We start from the raw sequence: 22,090 nt of genomic DNA on the forward strand, positions 1-22,090 counted from the left end.
TCCAGGCTACAATAAAGCTGCATTCTCATTGCTGTCTGCTCTGGGGTTTTAGCAGATCGGCCCAGGAGAGTTTTAGCTTAAGAAATGGGCAGGAAATCAATTGCAGGGAAGAATTTGTAGTGAGAGCATATAGACTGTATTAAGAATTTTAGCCAGTAATGAAAATGGGCAACATCTGGCTTCCCTCTTAAGAATCTGAATGTTCATATCCGAAAATCTTCTACAGGAAGGAGTCAAGTAAATACATTGCATTCATGGAATTATAAAAGAATGTGTAATCCACTGGGATTTATTGTTTAAAAAGAAAGCAGATTATCAGGCAGCAGATATGATAAACAATAAGAAAAATTTCAGATAAAATGAACGAGGGACCAAAATCAAGTCTGTAGCAGTGAAAAGGTAACATGCGATAAAACTCAATTAGTGATTAAGTGGGGAATGTTAACTGCAGCTCATTAGGAATACGATATTACACAATTACTTGTTTAAAGAGGTCTGCAAAGTCACTATCACATTTGATTATTTTTAATAACGATTGCAAGTATTTTATGCTGTACATCAATTTCACAGAAAAATTGAAGTTCTCTGTTTAGTGGTACACACAAAAAGCTTTAGAAACTTCAAGTCTAACAAGAAATGGAAGTGTAATTCAGGAAAGTGCACTTAAAGCTGTCTGCCAGCAATTTAAAAATAGCTTGTATGCGGTTTACTGTTAAGTGACTACTTAGTCACACAAACAAACTTGATATACACACAATTATTTGACTCTCCTTTAGAAAGAAGCATTGTAGAAAAATAACTGAGCATCTGCCCTCTGGCATTTTTCTCACGTCTCCCTGGCATTTTTAGTGGCTTTTGTTCATATTCTCTTTTTCAGTCCCACGAAAATGATTGTAGTTGCAATTATATTTAAAGAAAAAAAAATCACATTAACTTTGAGACATACGTAATGTGTGAGTGCACGTGTATTATATAAAAATACACCATATAGTATAAAAATCTCCAGATAAACTCTTATTTGTTATTCTCACAGTAGTAAATACAATTAATTCATTTTCACAGTGGGAATCTCATCTATCTGGAACATGTTAACAATGGACATGTGTTTCCGTCAGCGTGGGACACATTAAAGTAGGTCCCAGCTCTTGTCTTGAGCAGGCCAGTAGAAAGCAATGCAAAGCTCCCAGATACGATGCTTTGGGGTGTGCAGTGAAGCTAGACTTATTGTCAACTGCTCTTGCCCTTTGCCATGAAGACTTATTAGTACCTTCCGGCAAAATGTGCCATCTTGGCCAAATCCATTCAATGCTTGTTAGACTACAGCTAGTGCTCTGCAAGCTGCAGTTTAATCCACCTCACGCTAGCCTGCTGTCCACTGATGGGCTGCTACTGTGGACCTACATATTCCCTAACGTGCTTTGACCTAATGCTGTTGGAAAGTAGCCGATTTGTGAAGATCTCCCATGCTGTCTTTTATAGTTGAGAGGGAAGGCTCAAATCCTAAAATGATGCTCCCTACTGGGTAACCAACAAAATAAAAGTGACAATTCCCAACCTTGCATCATTGTATCTATCCATGCACGCATACAGACACGCAGAGTACAGGCAAAGGTATGTTATTTTCCCCAGTGACACCAGGTACTTTGTTTCTAAATTAAAGTCAAGGTCAGTATCTCCACAGGCCAAGTCTATTGCCCAACTAACCAGGCAAAATGAGGTTTGTAAGTACGTTGATATAGTCCCTCTTCATCATTGCCCATCCCACCCAATTGTTCTAACTACAGAAACATATTAAAAGGAAGTCATTTCTGCAACAGATCTGGTGCATGAACAGAATACATAAAGCAGTGTATATATCAAGGCCATTAGGAAGGAAACACTGTTCACCATAATAACCAAAAGCCAGAGAAATGTGTCAATTTTGGAATTACTTGGTTTTTACAGTATTTTTGTCTTCTGGGTTATTCATTCTTGAGTGTCATTTCATCTAACTTGTCCCTTCCTTCTGCTGTGAGAAGGAAAAGGAAAAAGACAACATTTAATATATTCTCCAATTTAAATGTGTTTTAGGATAAACATCTTAGCAAAGGAATCCAATTGAGATGACAGTGATACACCTTCTATGCTCACTTTCACAGATTACGGAGGGCAGACATTCTTAGTACATAACCCCATCCCCACTTTCTGAGCCCAGTGTTCTCCCAACTGAAGTTGAGGGAAAACTCCCTTTCACTTCAAAGTGCAGAGCTGAGAATCCCTTTGTTCAGACATGTTAAATTCAGAGGTGTAATTCCTGTGTGTGAGAAAGAGAGAGAGAGATCTAAGACAAAAAAATGAATTCTCCCATTTCAGACAAACGTTTGGCAGGCAGTTAAGACATTCTACATAAATGAAAGCAATGACCATTGTGTTCTAGATCTAATTTACTATAATTTCCCACTCCATATTACCGCGGATTCACCCTCATGAGTAATTTCATCTTCTGTTCACTTTTAGAATTAAGATTTTCCAACAACCAATTGGGCAGGTATGCAAAATTTCATTAAAAAGCTACCTAACATCAATTTGGTGGGCAGTTGTAAGTCCGTGTTATCCTGAGAGCAAAAAAAAACAAACACATTTGCTTCTTGCCACATGAATTTGGCAGAAGAATGGGAAAGAATAATAGAGCCAAAAAGAACTGGCATATTCAGATGCAGAGAGAGGTCACCCATTTTTAGCTGTCTTTTTCAAAGTAAACCTTTTAGCATGAGGAAGACATCTAAGTTAGCAAGATTTGGTATTTCATTTTTTTTTCCCCGGAACAAAGGAAAAAGAGAGGAAGAGAAGGCGATAAGGACACACGTACGTATATCTTATTTTTCATGTCTAGGATCAGAGACATGAATGCTTTAGCTACAGATTGTATCTAGTCAAAGAAAACTGAATAAAGCCATCAAAGCAGAGCAGCAGTTTAAGAAGTCTCCCTTTTTCTTTTTGTGCTTGAAAGGATCCAGGCGCCTCTGAAAAAAAATCTAGGGAGGAGGCTTCACTTAACAGAACTTTTCTTACTAAGACTTTCAGAAGAAGTGTGTTTATCTAGGTACTTAGTTAATCCACAGTATGCAGGTGCGTATCTGTGCACACACGGGTGGGGGAGCAGGAGTCACTCACTGCATCTGTATATACAATTCATTCATCCATCATTGGACTGTTGTCTCAATTAAAATTTGGCTTTTTTGGGTGTGTGCAAAAATGTCCATATTCAGAGCAAGCTATGCCATGCTAAAACGAACCCAGAAGACCCAATTCCTTCCATCTTGTGTCTAAGCCATTTAAACTTGGGAAAAATGAATGCAAAACTGATGTCACAGACCAACCGTTCTGACTTGTGCTCACTTTGCAACAGGTGACTAGACACAAGGTGCAAGACAGTGGAGAATCAGGTAGTATGTTTTACAACCTGAAACTAAATCAAGTATTCACCAAGTGGAATAGCACCACCAGCCCACCATGAGACACTGCGTACTGAGTCTTTAGCAATCTCCTGTGCACCTGTTGGCTTAGAGGTACTTTGTAGTCAGAAGTGGGTCCTGTCTATAAGGCCATATGGTGTGAAATGCAGTTTACCGACAGAATGGTAATCAGCATCTACAAGCTACCTGTGGCTTACTACTTCTCTTCTGAAATTCTGCAGTTTGACGGTATAGCTTCTTCATACCTCAGTGCATTTCGAAGAACCACAGAAAACACACTAAGTACAATAACAGATTTGTCAGAACTTAAAGACTATTGCGTGACAATTTCATAGTTGGTTTAAAAACCCTTTCTAAGGTACACCACGGATTCTGTTTGGAGAAAATCTCCAAGAGAAAGAAGCAGTATTTGCAGATGCAAAGCCTCATTAATAAGCGAATAAAACTGATTTGTAATCTTTATGCTCTCACTTTGCAACAGGTGTGAGTGAGGTGTTTGCACTTGCTGCCCATTCTACTGACAAGATACATTGCTGCTGTGCTAGACATGTCATCCAGGTCAACCAGCCCCTCTTGTCAAGTGTTCTGTGTAGTCCTCAAAGTGCTGCAAATGCTGGCTGTATCCCTGCTACTCGGTTACCCATGCTTTTATCTAGCAAAACAATAGGTTCTTTGTGTTTTTAGTTTTTCAACTGTTGATTTTTGTTTTGCTCTTTTCCATTAATGGCACTTATTGAAAAAAAATTACGTTCAGGCACATAAAAACGGCCTTTCAGCTTGACTCGTGCACCAGGTCTCAAGCCGCTGCCACACATTAAAATCTTGAGACAGACAATCCTTTGAGGAGTAGGCTTCTTTCTTAGGATTAGAAATGACTATTTTCATTTAGAATGCGGAGGCTGAAAAATTTCCAGCAGATCACAGTTACCAGCATGTGTACGTTAACTCAGGTCTAGTTCGGATTCAGCAACAGTCCAAGGTTCGTATCATAGAAGGGTTCCATTCCATCAGACTAACTGGCTGCGTTGGGGCAGAGCTTTTCCATAGTTTTTCCCCCAGCACTGTCTATGAGTGGAAAAGGCCTTGCAAAAGTGTGAACGGTACAGTTCAAGGCTACACAGTCAGTGGTTAAAACAATAGCTCACATCTGGTTCCTCTTCTGCTCTGGAAATGTGCTGTCCTATTGAACTGCTTCCTCCTTTGCTGTGTGTCTGATATAAACCCATGTGATCTTAAATTTTTGGAGGGAGCTGGGCATGCAGTGCCGAGGCTGAATAAACTGTATGAAAACTCAGTTTCCTGTCACTTCAGCCAGCTGAATTACACTATTTAAAAACAAAGTTAAATAGTGCAGAGAGCGAGAGAGAATCGAGTGGAAGCATTTACTGTTTGGAAGGAAATGGGGCAGCACCAAATGGGTCTAACTCTAATGGCTGTTGTTGCTGGGCCTGCTGCATTGTTACACTCTGCACAACCAGTTCTGTGAAGGGTACTGCACCAAAGTCATCTGTTTTTAGCCCATCACCACTGTGAACGGCCCCATGCAGGGAGCTCTGTCTAGGTCTCCCAGGCCCTACTATATTATGGTCCCCTCGGTTGTCCCCCAGTCCTTGATGTTGTGGGTGCCGCATTAAGTCTGGCGGGTGGAAGGGTTTGGCACCAAAGGGGTCCAGCAGATTCTCATCAGCTTGCAAAGGGTTGCCTCGGTCTTTATTGTCAGTCAATGCAATGCTGATGTTTTCCTTGGAGTCCGAGATAGTTAAGAATTCGTTGCTGCTCTGGGAGTCCCTGCGGCCAGTTTTTTTATGCCTCCGGGCTCTCTCTGGGGTGCGGTAGCTGGGTTTGGAAGCCTTCTTCGAGCTGGTCGGAGTGCCGTGGTGGCGCTTCCCATTGCTTTTGGGCACCTCCTGTTTCATCCGCCTTTGCCGGGAGGAAAGTTTCTGTAGATTCCGCTGCTGCTTCACCTTCTGTTGCTGCAGGCTCCCTGTGATCTCCTCAAAGGGCACAAGCCCAAAGAGGTCCTCTCTGCTTTCACTGCTCTTTGGGGTGGGAAGAGGCTGGAAAGGCGTGCAGCCAAAAATATCTACACTTTGGGGAGACATTGGGGAGGTTTGGGTCTCAGCTCCTACAAATTGACTATCAGGCTGAGCCACCCTCTTGCTGAATGGGGCCTTGGTGAAGACATCAAAGTCATCCTGGTCTTGCCTCAGGCTGAGAAAAGCGGGCGGAGGAGAGAAAGCTTTGTCATTCTTTTCTCTTGACTGAGTTTGAACAGCAAAGAAGGGGACAGCTCCAAACGCATCAAATTCTTGGTCAGGGCTCACCTTGGCCACAACACTTGGTAACTCTGACAAGGAAGTGAGTGCTGCATTGGGTTTTTTGTCTTCACCTAAGCCAACCACTTCTCTGTATCTACTGCAAGGTATCCCATCCATGGGCTTTCCCTTAGTGCGATCTGAATCGGAATCAGAACTCTGCTTTTCTTCCTCCTCATCATCTTCTGAGTCCATAAGGAGAGGCCGATGGCCAAAGGTCTCCGGTTCCGTATCATTGTCATCATTAAAGTCGCCATGCTCCCCCTGTAAGACATCTTCATCCTCCTGCTCCTCATCTTCCTCACTGCTCTTGGGAGAAGGAGGATCAGATTCAAAGTCACTCTCTGACTCATCACTTCCTTTCTGCACTTGTCCCTCTGCAGTTTCTCTTCCCGGATGGTGGTCTCTGGAGGCTTGACTTGGTCTTTCCACCTTGGTTGGGCTCCCTAAACTATTTTCTTGACTGCTGGCTGAGTTGTCAATGGCCTTTCCTGGAGATCCTGCAGGACCAAAGAAAACAAAGCAATTTTAAATTAACTTTTACAACAAACAACTCTCATTTCACATATACCACACAGCCATGTAAAAAGGTGCAAGTGCATTCAAATGTGCCTCTTTTCTAGTTATTCACAGAAAAGAGACTGAAGAGTCCATACAGGGTTTCAACTTTTGATCTGATGTCAATGAAACAGGTTAACCGTCAGTCATCTATGCCCTTAGGTGACTTCTACTACACCTGGCCTGTGGCCAAAACACTCTGTTTTTTCTCTTTGATAGCCATCGTTATCAATCTTTAAAATATAAGGTTAAAATATAAACAAGCAGGGCCAGCTCTTTGGTGTGTGCAATATAGGTCCTGCAGAATGTGATAGGAACTGCTGGGTGCTGAGCTCTTAAAAAAAAATCTTTCAGTTTCTTTAAGTTCCTGATTGGGTGACCTTAGGGTCTTGATATTCAGAAACAAGAGTCGGAAAAGCGCACGCCTCAATTAATGAAAAAACTACCAGTGTGAGCTCGTCACATTTTATCTAATTTGTCAAGTTTCTGTACATCATGTAACAAACATGCCTTACGACCAATCACAAATCAGAAAGCAGCGTCACTGTAGGACAGCATTTGAATATGCTTCTTCTCTTTCAGAAGACAAACGTCGACACCATCCTACAGGAGGCATGGACTGCACAACTGCATTCTTGATTTTTTCCAGATCCATACAATACTGCAGTACAAGCTGGAAACTGCTGCAGTGCCCTATATCCATGGCCAACTTAGTTATCATCATCATCATCATCATCAATAACCGTGGGCTCAGCGCCTGTTGGTATCTGATGCTTCTCTCACTATTTCCTTCCATCTTTCCCTATCCAGTGCAGAGTGGCTTAGTTTCTGTAGACTAGCTCCGCACCAGTCTACTATATCATCTGTCCATTCTCTGTGGGGTTTGCCTCTCCTATTTGAACCATCCATTATGCCGAATACTAGGGTCTTGATTTTTTGTTCGTCGTTCATTCTGCAAATACGTCCAAATAGTTGTAGCTTCTCCAGCAGCTTCTCTTTTGGCTGTACCTTCCTATGTAATTCCTCATTGGTGACCTTCTGCATCCATCCTACTCTCAGAATCTTTCTAAAACAACTCCTTTCGAATGCCAACATTCTTCTTTTCAAACCTTTCATTATCGCCTGTCTCACATCTGTACAACAACTTAGTTATGCTTTGACTGAAAACAAAGCTTAAAAAAAGGGAACTCTGGGAATAAAGATTGCTTAGTTCATAAATAACTGGATCAAAAAGGCTGTCCGCAGGAGAGTGGGGAGAATTAAATGAGACTGGTTTAAATTTCTCCAAAAAAGTCACCTTCCTTTGACCTTAGGAAGACCAGCATCTGATGAAGTGAGTCTGTGCTCACGAAAGCTCATGCTCAAAACTTTTCTGTTAGTCTGTAAGGTGCCACAGGACCCTTCGTTGCTGTTACAGATCCAGACTAACACGGCTACCCCTCCGATACTTGACTTCTTTTGACCTTGTCTATACTACGCATTTTTGTGCCAAGTTCTAACACTGGAACAGCAGTACAAGCACTGCCCGGGCACAGGTAATATCAGTGAGGTATTAGAAACCCTGCTATACCGAGGTTTTACAGCACAGTTTTGAAAAGGATGGCAAGGGGCCTGCATTAGCATTTATTTACACGGGGTACGGAATACCGTACAGACATGATGTTAGCAGGGCCCCATGCCCATGGTATTGGACTTCACACTGCAGCTGAGTACACCAACTGCTACCAATATTTTGAGTGCAAGTGTTTACCCAGCCTGGCTCAAAGGAGGCTCCACTAACATAGGAGGAGAATTTTAAAAGGTGAAAATGGCATTTAACTGTCATGGAGCCATTCTCAGGCCCCATGTTCATTTTCTCTCATTAGACAGTTACAAATCAAGAAAGGACTTTTTAAAAAAGAAAAAAACAAGCCACCTCAATTGTGCAGCGCAAAAATCTGTCTGTTCTTGCTGTGACGTCATCATCCCACCCAACTGAGACTCTGCAATTTGAATGCAGCTGAGAATTCTAGAGGGATATGACCTACTCTGATAAGAAACTGTCCTGAAACACCTGTCAGGAATGGTCTAGATGACATACAGGTTGAACTTCTCTAGTCTGGCACCTTTGGGACCTGACCAGTGCTGAACAAGAGAATTTGCTGGACCACAGGAGGTTAATATTGTCTAGCAGCATTACCAAGACTTCTACTGCTTACTGGGCCCTCAGAAGACATTTAGGGGTAAATAAAGGCACAGAACATGGACAGCCAGAACTGCATATGACCTACTCTTTCATGGCTTGGCTTGGCAATGTTAGCAGTAGTAAAAACTTGTTTGTAGACTCACAGCACTGGAAGGGACCTCAAGAGGTCATTTAGTTCAGTCCCTTGCACTCATGGCAGGGCTAAGGACAGGCTGAACCTCTCTACTTTGACACTCTCTTGTCTGCTAACAACTGTAATCCGGCAAGATTTTAGTTGGCCGGACAACCACTTGTGTGTGTGGCCAAGTTCCTCATGATCCCATAAATTTTTTCTTTACAGTCACCAGTTCTGGCTGTCCATGTTCCGTGCTTTTATTTAGCTGTGCTTTACCCCTAAATGTCTTCTGAGGGCCCAGTAAGCAGTAGAAGTGTTGACAATGCTGCTAGACAATATTAACCTCCTGTGGTCCAGCAAATTCTCTTGTTCAGCACTGGTCAGGTCCCAAAGGTGCCGGATTAGAGAAGTTCAACCTGTATCACTTAGACCATTCCTGACGGGACAGTTTCTTATCAGTAAAGTAAGCAGGCATGATTTCTACACTCAGAGGCTATGTCTACACTAGCCCCAAACTTTGAAATGGCCATGTAAATGGCCATTTTGAAGTTTACTAATGAAACGCTGAAATATATATTCAGCACCTCATTACCATGAGGGCAGCTGGGGCACTTCGAAATTGACGCAGCTCGCCGCCACACGGCTTGTCCTGACGGGGCTCCTTTTCGAAAGGACCCCGGCTACTTCAAAGTCCCCTTATTCCCATCTGCTCAGAGGAATAAGGGGACTTCGAAATTGATGTGGCTCGTCCTGACGGGGCTCCTTTTCGAAAGGACCCCACCTACTTTGAAGTGCCACGGCCGCCCGCATGCTAATGAGGTGCTGAATACGTATTTCAGCGCTTCATTAGTAAACTTCGAAATGGCCATGTAAATGGCCATTTCGAAGTTTAGGGCTAGTGTAGACATGGCCAGAGAGAGAGAGAGAGAGACTCTAAGTTGATATTTTTACACATCAAGAGTCACATTAGGGTAATTACTTTCAAACTTTATAGATCTGATGGATCACGTATGTTATGAAGATTTGTCTCTTGCTTTGTACTTTTCAAATTTTGAGTTTCAGTAACATATTTAGGGGAACGGAAACTGTTACAATCAACTAGAAAGGCTTTTTGCATGAATAGAATATACCTGTACTTATCAAATGTCCTATTCTTCTCCCTAGAACACAGATCACATTGCAGCTGCATCACTTGAGAGATCAGAACAGAATGGTAATAGTAGTAATGCTGATTAGTGTAGTTGCATTAGCACTCAGAGAATGAAATTCACATTTGTCTGCATGTAGTCTGAGTAAGAAAGCTTTGTGTGGTGACGTGCACTATGGAAGAGAGGGTGAGAGGGATTCAGCACATCAGCAAGCCACATGGGTACAACACAGTCCTACTGCTGGCACGAGAAGCATTATTCTTACAGCACCACATGTACAGTGAAATATTCATGGACTGTGCCAACCCAGTGGTGTCTCTGGATCAGAATATATGTCTATGTATATGCAAATGAAAGAGCCAGCAAAAGCAAGTCCTTGAGCAGTAACACTTAACATAACAGCTGTGTCTTTTAATGTATTTTGTTGCTTTGAGAGACCACGTTTTCCCTCTTCCCCAAATGCATATTTAAAATCTATGTTCCAATTTCCCACCTACTATTTTACTTAGGCCCTGAATGATGCGGAAGTGCTTTTCTGAGTAACAGTCTTGCTGCCTACAGCCTGTACCTCTTCTTGGTCAATCACTGATGTACTAGTAACAGAGAGGTAGCCGTGTTAGTCTGTATTCTACCAAAACACCCAGCAGTCATGTAGCACTTTAAAGACTAACAAAATAATTTATTAGGTGACAATAGATAAGGTTGTATCACCTAATAAATTATTTTGTTAGTCTTTAAAGTGCTACATGATGACTGATGTACTAGAAAAACTACAAATACAAAATCAAGTTTTATCAAATAGCAAAAAGGGGATATATTAAAGGATTTCTCCTTAATTTCCACCTGTGGAGTCCTGTTTCTGTTGTAGAAGGTAACATGTTTGCGGAGACATCTCAGAGAACAATCCCCCCATTTCAGAAAAAGTTTTTGTCGGGGTAGTAGAGGTTCAAGTCTCATTATCTGGAACACTTAATTATGAAGCCAAAATAGTGTCTGTAGAGATCATAAATAAAAGGGGGGGGGGAATAAAACAGGCACGTCATCTTTTTTTAGGTCTCATTTCATTGGCACAAAATGACCTCATTAAATGTTTTCTCCACTGAAACCCCAGTTTTCTGTCTGAGACAGCATTTCCTTGGCTTCTATTTCTGTCAGTAGACTGCCTGGGGACCTTGGAAAAGTCACGTCATCCCCCCTGCCTCAGTTTGCCTCTCTGTAAAATGGGAACAATATTACCTCTTTGGTCTGTACTTTGTAAAGCCTTGTGAGATGACATGTGCTATTCAAGAGCTAGATATTCTAAAGCAATTTATTAAGCCCTCTCATGTGGTCCTGAGTGCAGTTAACCCTAAGCAGAACTCTATCACCATAGACCAGAGCTCTACAATTGCTCCACTCTCATGGGGGTTCAGCTTTGCTCCAGCAAAACTTCAGAACCCCATTGCTGCAGAAATTAGGAGTGCCATTGGAGTTCAGCATCTGTCTAGTGGTGCTTCGGCACCCTTTCCTGTTGGCTCAGCCAGCCTGTAACTGAGGGAACACAAGACACCTGAACCCCTGATTTTACATAGGTATCATGAGTCCCTTGAGACCTGTGTAAAATCCAGAGTTCAATTGCACTAGTAATATTTGAATATCTTACAGGTGTCTTATATGGTACCTTTTATGCCAAAGAACATCAGAACAGTTCTCTCACACCCACTGTGGAGAATATTTATACCTTTGCACAGATTTCATTTCACCTACAGAAGATTGCTTAATAAATATAAACATGTTTACAGTAGAGTTGTCGAGCAATTTAAAAATTAATCAATTTCACAAGTTAAAAATTGACTAATTCCATTGTTTAATAATACCAATTATTTAAGTAGTTTTGGATGTTTTTGATGGTTTCAGGTATATTTGAAGTCAATCAACACAGAGTATAAAGTGTATAGTGCTCACTTTATGGCTTTATTACTATACTTGCACTGCAAAACCAAATAGTACTTTTCCATTCACTTAACACAAGTACTGTAATGCAATCTCTATCATGGAGGTTGAATTTACAAATGTAGACTTATGTATAAATAATAATTGTAGAAACACTAAACAATACTAATTTCAAAAATAAAGCGTAAAACTTAAGAGCCTCCAAATCTATTCAGTCTTCCTACTTAGTCAACCGGTTACTCTGGCAAACAAGTTTGCAGGAGATAATCCTGCCTGCTCTTAGGCCTCGTCCACATTAGGGATTAAAGTCAATCCCAGATATGCCATTCCGGCCATGCTATTAGCATAGCTAGAATAGACACATCAGGATCAACTTTGTTCCCTGGTGTAGATCACAGCTCTTCAGGCTCGCACTGATATCCCATACTCCATGTGCCAGAGTGGAGTACCAGAGCTGACTGCGGAGCCCAGAGAGATCAATCAAGGCGCACTGTCCTCCTGTAAGTATAGGCATATTCTTATTTACATTGTCACCTGAAAGTGAGAACAGACTTTCAAGAGGCACTGCTGTAGCTGATGTGACAAGATATTTATGTGCCTGAGGCTCTGAAGATCCATCCACCTCTTCATGCTTCAACCACCATTCCAGTGGAGATGGATCCATGCTGTTTGGTTCTGTTCAATAATGATCCACAGCAGAGTGGACCAATGCTTGTTCATTTTCATCAGCAGCAGCAGGCTGATTTTCCTTTTGGTTGCTTCAGAGTCTGTAGCTTCTGCATCAGAGTATTGCTCCTTTAAGACCCCTGACAGCACAGTCCACAGCTCTCCTTCTCAGGTTTTGTACTGCACTTCAAATTGGGTCTAGTGCTGAAGCTATTTTTAGAAATCTCACATTGGTACCTTCTATGTGTTTGTCTGATCTGTTGAAAAAGTGTTCTTAAAATGAGCTACCAGATCATCATCTGAGATAGCAAGAACATGAAACACTGCAGAATGCAGGTGAACAGAGCAGGGGATGTGCAATTCTCCCCTCCAAGGAGTTCAGTCACAATTAATGCTTTTTTTTTTTTTTTTTTTTTTTAAAAACAAAAAAGTATCAACATGGAACTATGTCTTCTGGAATGGTGGCTGAAGCATGAAAGGGCATATGAATGTTTAGCATGTCTGGCAGGTAAATGCCTTGCAATGCTGGTTACAGAAATGAATGCCTGTTCTACTTCTCAGGTAACATTGTAAATAAGAAGCAGGAAGCATTATCTCCCATAAATGTAGCAATTGGCTGAACAAAAAGTAGGACTGAGTAGACTTGTAGGCTCTACAGTTTTACAATTTTTTTTTTGAGTGCAGTTATGTTACAAAAAAAAAAAAAAATCTACATTTGTAAGTTGCACTTTCCCAATAAAGAGACTGAATTACAATACTTGTAGGAGGTGAACTCAAAATATTTTTAATCATTTTATAATGCATATTTTTTATTACAAATATATTAAGCGAGCACTCTACACATTGTATACTTTTTCACAACAAATCAGTGTTTTAAAATATGTAATATAATTTCAATTGGTATTCTATTAAACAGTGTGATTAACTCAAAAAAATGAAAAAATTAATCATGTGAGTTAATGGAAATTAAATAAACAGCCCTAGTTCATATGTATCACACCAATGTAAGAATGTGTTTACTGAAAATGCTATACTTCCTTTCCTGATTTCTCAGATCCTGGTTCTTCTTGGAATATACCAGTGATTAATCTTTGAGTCCCATTTTTAACTACATAAAAGGACTAAATCTCCTCAGCAACTGTTTTATTACTGCGTTTTGCTGACACATAGGGGAAAATATGAAGCTAAGACCTTATAGTGGCCATTACTTTTGGCTTTATTTATTGTTTGCAGTGCTGCCTATTATGGTGCCTTCCAAACATTGAAACAGGATGGTCCCCAATCTAGGACCTTGAATCTAAGGAGAGACAAGTAAATAGAAATTAAGGAAAAAGTCACCAATAGGCAGCTTATATACAAATTAACTAGATAAGCCACACAAGGCGAACAAGCTTTCGAGGGTGACCAGTGTCGACAGGGTCAGCTCAGCTCAGGGAGCTCATATCTGGCACAGAGAAGTGGATGGGAGACAGCACAGAGTTATTCACACAAAAAGCTGACCAACAAGTGGGGAAAAGTAAAAGCATAGACAGCACACGAGGGATAACAGCCAATATAAACTTGACAAGGGAAAATTATTAGGGAGGACCAAAACTGTACAGAGCTTTGAAGGTAGGTGATGAGAAGCTTCTGTTGGAGACCAATAGAAGGACTAGGAAAGAGGGGATGGTTAGATTAATCAAACCAGCGCTTCCCAATTATATTTGGCCATGGAACCCTTTTTAAATTTGGAAGAATTTTGCAGAACCCACCCCCATCCCTAGGCTTAACCCCTCTCAGCCCCAAAATCATGCCTCATCCCCAGGATTAACCCACCTCAGCCCCAGACGGAGCTACATGTTTCTTGTCAGGTGCAGTGGCAGGAAGCAGAGAGATTCTGTCTTGTGTGATTTAGAAGAAGGCACAAAGGGGATATATGGTAGATTACACATTGCTGCTTCTGGGAACACGTGCTTACTGTCATAGCCCTTGTCCTTGTCCTACTGGCGAGCATGCTCATCCAGACACCGTTCAGGTAAGATCCAAAATCCTGCCTTTGTCATTTCTGACACTGAAGAGCTGGAAAAGATCTTACTTTTGCCTCAAGGCTGATTGTCCCCTACGGTGCTACAATTCTAGGAACAATGCCTTAACCTGGGAATCACAGCTTTGGCCCATCTCTGAAGCAGGTGACTGGATGCAGTTGTAAGAAGTCTGTATAAATTCAAAATATATTTCAATTTTAAAGTAAAAACATGCATTTTAAAATATACGAAATGCTGTAAGAGAACACGTGGAGGGAGTGGAGGTGGTGAAGAGAGAGAGTTAGCTCTTCACTTTTCACCTCCCCCACTCCCCAATAAACCATCTTTTCCCTACACCACCTATCCCTGTTCCTTCCTGATGATTACAAAGCAGTGCTCTGTTGGTAAGTGTTGGCAGTCTATGTCTACAGGGCAGGAGCTACTTTGGGATACTGCACCATCCCAAAAAAGATGGCCCACATCTTTGTAATGCGCTCGTCGTTTCAAAATATTTTTGCTTTTTAACCAGTAAAGCTTTTGCTGTTGGTTCACCGTTTATCAATCCAAGCGCAGCCAACACCATCTTTTGATAGGTAATGGTCTATTTCAGGGAGGAAATAAGTCTATTGGACTATTTTGTTATAGTCCATGAAAAACTGAACATCTTTGGTAATCATTTTTTCACTTCTAAAATATGCCCAGAGTTATAATGAGAATTGAAAATAATGTGTGTTTTTGTATGGATTTAAGACTAAAATGACCAGAAACATCAGGTGATTATAGCTTTCAACTGTTTGTTCGCTTCTGGTGTTACACTGCTTCTTATCTGTTCTTAGTTTAACCAGTACACATGTGGTTTACAGTTAAATTAAAATCTGGATTATTTGACTGCATATTTTAGATTTCCCAAAGGTACATCCTTCATGTTGTTCTTGATAACCCCATGTCTTCCAAATCCTGACATTTTCAGTATTTGTTGAGACACTGTAATTGTTAGCATGAATGCGATTAGTTTACAAAATGAAAACAACCTAAAGCTATCTGATTTAGGGTAGACATTAGCAACATTAGGTTCAGAAAGACAAACCTGTTTGAAAAAAGTAAGTGCCCATGTAAGCTCATATACTCTGCTTTTGTATATACTTACACACACACACCTATGTCTGCCTCAGGAGAGGAACACAGTATGTAAATTATGCAATTTCTATCTGATTAACTGAAAATGTCGTACTGAAAATATCTAAATATTACATACTAATCTTTATTCTCATGCTCTCATCCAGAGCATGCTGGGAGACTAACCATCTGCAACTGCATTAGCAAGACAAAGAAATCATGAGGACAGTATTTGACCCACAGAGTAGATATGGTGGCAAGATTTAACCCACATTCTGATGTAGCATTACTTTTCAGTGCTGGAGCTTGAGCCTGTGCCCAATATAGTCAATAGTTCTGGGTCTGACTTCCGAAGTCTTGAGTTCTAGCACACTTGGTCCAGTTCACTTTTGTTGACCCACATTAACAGCCTGAAGCCCAATTTTCCAGTAAGCGAGCAATGATCTCTGTAGAGGAATGGGCTTGAGGAGGGAGGAAAGGGAGAAGAAATTGACAGGGAAATATTTTTATTTGCATTGGCTTGCTAGGTCTACTGCAAAGAGGTTTTAATTATGCCTGATGGGGTTAGGTGGTGCGTGTTTGTTTACTGGGATGAGCATTTGAGCGTGATCACCTCTTATTGTCATCACAGCCTTTACTGATGTTACCCATAACATCAATAAACAAAGCTAATAGAGATTTGTAAGAGTTGGGATCACCTGATAAAAAACGAGAACTCTCCAAACAGTCGATATGTCACTAACCATTCTACCGCCAATCCACTTTGGGGCCTCCATTTCTCGTAATGGCGTAGAAACAAGAAGTCCTATTGAGGCTTACAGCACTAGCCACAAGGGCAGCGTTATACACAGGCATATTTGCAGGATCAGGTCAAAAAAACGGTTGTCTGTCTGAGACTGTTCTGTGGAGTTCTATTAGACACTATTAGCACCCTTACGTCACCATTGATAATACTGAAGAAACAGCTCTAAAGAGCTGTATAGAAGCACAATAAGGATCGGGGCTGAGATTGGAACATGAAGAATCAATTGCTAGAACTAGTGTTACCTGAGTGCTTTCTTTTTTCATTCTAAGTGTCTGCTGAATTACCAGGGCAATCTTTTACTGTTCCTACCTCTCCATATATTGAGCAGAGATCTTACGCATAATGGCTACATCTACACTAGCCAAAAACTTTGAAATAGCCATGCAAATGGCCATTTCGAAGTTTACTAATGAAGCGCTGAAATGCGTATTCAGCGCCTCATTAGCATGCGGGCAGCCGCAGCACTTCAAAATTGACATGGCTGACCGCCGCGCAGCTTGTCCTGACGGGGCTCCTTTTCGAAAGGACCCCGGCTACTTCCAAGTCCCCTTATTCCTACCTGATTATAGGAATAAGGGGACTTCGAAGTAGCCGGGGTCCTTTCGAAAAGGGGCCCCATCTGGACGAGCCGCGTCAATTTCGAAGTGCCGCGGCCGCCCGCATGCTAATGAGGCGCTGAATATGCATTTCAGCGCTTCATTAGTAAACTCTGAAATGGCCATTTGCATGGCAATTTCAAAGTTTTTGGCTAGTGTAGACACGGCCAATGAGATGAGATCTTTTCAGAATAAAAGATTGTGCTTATGGCTGAAAGTATGTCATGGAAGTCACAGATTCTGTGACTTCTCTGGACCGCCGTAACTTCTGCAACGGCTGGTGTAGCTGGCGCAGGACTGCTTGAGGAGCCGGGGCAGACTCTAGGTCAGCAGCACTGACTGCTGCTCAGCTGTCTCAGGCCCCACATACACAACCCCCACCAGCAGGAATTTGTATGGGATGGACCTCAGCACTGGGGCAAAGGGCTGGGGACTAGAAGGGAGTGAGAGCTTTGGGGAACTTACCTCAGGGGGGCTTCCAAGAAGTGGCAACATGTCTCAGCTCCTAGGTGGAGAAACAGCCAGATGGCTTTCTGCACCGCCCTCTGCATGGAGATGCTGTCCCTAGATGTGGTTCCCAGCCAATGGGAGCTGCAGAGCCAGCGCTTGGGGCAGAGACAGTGTGCAGAGCATCCCGGCCATGCCTCTGCCTAGCATCCAAGGAACATATCTTCACTACCTGGTAGCGAGCCTGCCACTCCCTCTCCCCAGCAGCTGCAGGGGTCTTGGGCCATTCGCCCCCATGCTTCCCCCTATCCCAGAGCGCACATGGCATCTCAAGCCCCCAAGCACTCATGGTGCTCCTAGACCTTCCCCAAAGCACCCAAGATATAGTACAAATCATGGATAGGTCACAGACCATGAATAGTTATTGCCTGTGACTTGTCCATGACTTTTACTAAAAATATCTATTAACAGATAGTCCAGCTGGTTAAAATTCCTGTACTTACTACAATATACAAGCTAAGGGATATGATGAAAAGCTAATGGACTCAATAAATTTATAGATCATTACTTTCGTGATCCACCTAGTTAATGCTGGTGTAGCTTAACGAAGACTATCAGCTATCCAAGGTTTTAAAAAACATGAGCACAACTGTGAAGTCCTACATCCATGTGTAAGGAGATGCTGAGGACTGCTGTAAGAGCTACCGAGGGTTCAGTATTTTTAGAAAATAGGCCACTTAAAAATAGCAATGATCAGATGTTTCCCCTTCTTCATTCTCTGAGGAATCCATCACTGCTTTATGTTATAAAGTTGAGACATTATTGGTCATACTTCCTTTGCTGCTTACTTGTTTAAACTACAAGGTCGCAGCATATTAAAAACTTTAACGGTCTCTGGTCAAAAAACCCTAATCTACAATATACTAAGTGTATCTGGTAGTGTTAGATTTACCTTGATTCATAATTGCTTGATGCAGCGCCCACTACATACCTGCACACGTTATGCCCAGCTCAAACTTGCCTTTATGGGAATAATCTTACTTCCACTGGAAGTCAACAATAACACTTCCTGGCAACTTTATGGTCAGAGTCATAGCTGGTTAAATTAATGTGCACTAAATTCAACCTGAAACATCTAAAAACAAATATCTGAAATACAAAGCCCCTGCACTGTAGATAATTCCTAAGTTTAAATATTACATAGAATTTTTCTTCATGAAAAACAGTAAATAATCCAGGCTTTTTTTTTTTTTGGGGGGGGGAGTAAATTAAAAAAAAAAAAAACCATCTCTTTGCCATGGGGCTGCTCGGGCCCCCTTCCGCCCCCGGGCAGAGTTCCTGCAGCTGGGGCTGCTGGGTCAGCTTTGTGTCCTAAGCTGGCTCCCGGCAGTAGGGTAGGTGGGGTCCCCCTGCCACCTGGCCAGGGATCCTGTAAGCTGGGGGTGCTGAGGTGCTGGCCGACCCAAAAAAAAGCACTGAGTAAATCTATGTTCAACCCCAAAAGTAGAAGTTGTCAAACTATACTTCAATTTACCAAAAATTTTAAATGTATCAAAATAAATGCCCACTGGGAAAAATATGAGCTCCTTTTTAATTTAATGACATTTTAATGTTGTCAGACTGTGCTTTAAAATCGCCCTGGTAGAACTTTTCCTTTTTTAGATCTAATCTTCTTGACCTGTAAAATTGTTGCAATGAAATGTTCAAATATATAATTATAAAAGCCAAAGAAATACGTGGTAACATCTGTTTGCAATGTACTGCTCAGATTGCTAGCCTTCTAATCAGGTTTGCATCTTGCAGGAAACAATTGCTCTTCACTCCAATGCAAGGCAGGTGGAACATCTTTAATCATGTAAGAAGATCCTAATCTTCAAGAAATTTTTCTGTTCTGATGTTCTTTTTCCAGACATCCGATTATAAGAGGATGACTGGCTTGTGACAACTGCTGTAATTACATGCCTTCTGTTGGTTCACCATTTTGAGGTGGGGAGGAAAGAGTAGAGTGGGGCATTAAAGCTTTCTTTGAATTGGTAACATACTGCCGCCATCATTTCTCAGCAATTTGCCACATGTCAGTCCTCAGGATTATGGGGACATTTCAACTAAAGCTGCACTATTTTCTTGACAACGGGCAAAGCAGCAGCTGCTGAATATTGTAATGGATTTATGCTGCTTGCTGCTCTCGTTTTCAAGACAAGAACTGGAAATTGAAACATTTCTTTCCAACATTTCTTAGAGCGTGTTTTTCCCCTTTCAAAGCACTTCTGTGAACAACAAATTTCAAACCTGTTAGGACAGTGCTGTTTACATACGGACTCTCTTGTGCTATGCAGCATGAATGGACTTATGTAATGAATGAGACTGATGTCCTGATCTATTTTAGTGAAAGGAATTTAAATAAAAACTAGTTCATTATTTAGTACTGAAGTCAGCAACATGAAGAGTGAGGGGTTTTTAAGATTTTCTTCTGCTGAAGTGAATTTGCTCCTTGATCTCACTGAAATCATTACTGTGTCGTGGACTGCTCCTTAGTACTGGATCTTTTACCTGGAGATGCTGGTGTGAGGTAGCTGCTTTATCCACCATGCAACTCAAGAGTACCAAAATAAGCATGTTTGGCATGCAGTTGGAGAGCTCTGCAACTATATTTTATATTTATATGGGGAATATGGTGTTTTAGGCAAATATGCCCCACAAATTGAACTATACTTCACATTTCTTCTGCACAAATTTACATGGATTGTGCCTCACATTTACAAATTAAAATCTATAGTAATGTTTATGCTAGTAGAAATGCCACAGGAAAAGAAACTTACAATGAAAAGTTGCCATGGTCTAGAATCTTTGCCTGTTGATTTAAAACCATGCATCAGCCATTATTCTTGTTAACCACAGTCTCAAGACTGGGACACTACCACTACAATGTATTTGCTCAAAACTGAATTTTCAGGAAAAACTAAGTAGACCTGTCAAACTACTATTACTGAATAGTAACACAGGTAATAGAGCTTTGAAAGATGGGGGAACAGCTGACCTAAAATATTTAGTTTTCATATTCAGAACATTCTGCAAACAGTCAACATCTGACTAACTGTTCTATTGCCAATCAGCTCGGGTGTCTTTTTTAACTGCACCATTAAAAACCACAATCGTAACTCAAAGGCTGTGACTACACTGCCACTTCCTTTTGGAAGTGGCTGCATTTGCATGCCCATAGGAAATGCAAATGAGGCATGGATTTAAATCTCATGCCTCATGTGCATACTTGCACAGGATCTTGATTTTGGAAGAGGTAATTTCAAAAGTCAAAACAGCCACGTAGAAGTTCATTCAAAAGAAAACCCCATTTTTGAAAGCACCATTCTTCCTGAAAAAAAACTAGGAAGAAGGGTGCTTTTGAAAGCGGGGTTTCCTTTCGAATGAACCCGATCTACATGGCTGCTTTGGCTTGTGAAATCAGCTCTTCTGGAATCAGGATCCAGTGCAAGTATGCAAACAAGCTGGAAGATATTTAAATCCACACCTCATTTGCATTTCTGATCAGCTGCATTTGCATGTCCCTTCCAAAAGGGAGGGGCAGCATAGCCACAGCCGAATATTACAAATATTTTGGATGATTTTCTACCTTTTCAAATATATTTATTTTAATTGCAACATAGAAACAAGCGTACACTGCTCACTTAATATTTTTATTAAAATATCTGCACTGTAAAAGTATTTATCTATTCACCTTAAACAAGTATTGTAGTGCAATCTCTAAATCAGGACAATGCAGCTTACAAATGTTGCATGCTTCCAGCCCTAAAATGTCTCTCAGTGCAGGATACCTTTGCTTGTGAGTGTTTCAACCCAGTGATGGGTACTCAAAAGGAAACTGCTTATTTTTCACATTAATTCAGCTTTCGCTATAAGACGAAGAAGAGTCTGCAGATATTGCATAATGCAAATCCTGCAGAGTCTCATGTTCTAAGGTTTTAGGACAGGTTTAAGAGAGTTGAGACATGCTAAACCTCTTTAGAGCAGGGTGACTGAAGGTGGCTAATATAGTACATGTTGAGGAAATATAACTGAAGCAAACTCAGAATGTACTAACATAAGCAGAATCAGATTAAGTCATATTGACAAGGAGTAAGTTGATCGAGAATGAGAATAGAAGCTAGCTGAGTGCTTAATGAGTACCTCAGCAGAGAACAGAATGCCAAATATTATCCAGTTCACACCTGGTTATGCATAGTCAGAAAGGGTCTAAGTGTTAGACCATGCAAGGAGATTCACAGAAATGCAAAATTAACAAAAAAGAGGGAATGTGGCTGCAAAATAAGCACACAAGATTGAAGACAGTGAAATTCAAGCACATGAGAAGTATGGATATGGACAGTTAGAAAAAAAATCACACAGAAGGTGGCATTTTTAACTCAGCATACCTGCAACTGTTTACCAACATACCCACACGACAGCGCACCCTTCAATTATACTTATTTTACTCATTGCTGGCTCCACAGTAGTACAAAGTAACAAACTTTTTTTTTCTGTTACAGTGGAGTCCCCCCTGATTTTGTTCTACCCCATGCATTAAAAGTGTCAATGAAGTACTTGTTGCAGACTCTTAAAATAACTAGCAAGTCAGTAAGCAACACAGCACCACTTTGTTTCTAGATCCCAAGGTCACAGTATAGTCTAGTCCTCTATAAAGAAAAAATTGTACACACTCAGCGTAACAACTCTCTGTAACCAGACAGATCTAAG

At 41.2% G+C, this 22,090-nt stretch overlaps 1 protein-coding gene across 5 annotated transcripts in view; it reads right to left on the reverse strand.

Moving 5' to 3' along the window:
- Nucleotides 1–271: 271 nt before the first annotated feature.
- The window catches only part of BMP2K (BMP2 inducible kinase), a 110,814-nt gene continuing 88,995 nt past the window's right edge, over nucleotides 272–22,090 (reverse strand). For 4 of the 5 annotated variants that reach the window (XM_074993753.1, XM_074993754.1, XM_074993752.1 and 1 more), the window contains one exon: nucleotides 272–6,270. In XM_074993753.1, the coding sequence (XP_074849854.1) occupies nucleotides 4,838–6,270 (1,433 nt within the window). In that variant the 3' untranslated portion in view covers nucleotides 272–4,837. The remainder of the gene's footprint in view (nucleotides 6,271–22,090) is intronic. The other variant, XR_012645484.1, reaches the window with a different exon arrangement.

The sequence above is a fragment of the Carettochelys insculpta genome, chromosome 4 (assembly GCF_033958435.1).
Source record: "Carettochelys insculpta isolate YL-2023 chromosome 4, ASM3395843v1, whole genome shotgun sequence".
NCBI classification, from domain to species: domain Eukaryota; kingdom Metazoa; phylum Chordata; order Testudines; family Carettochelyidae; genus Carettochelys; species Carettochelys insculpta.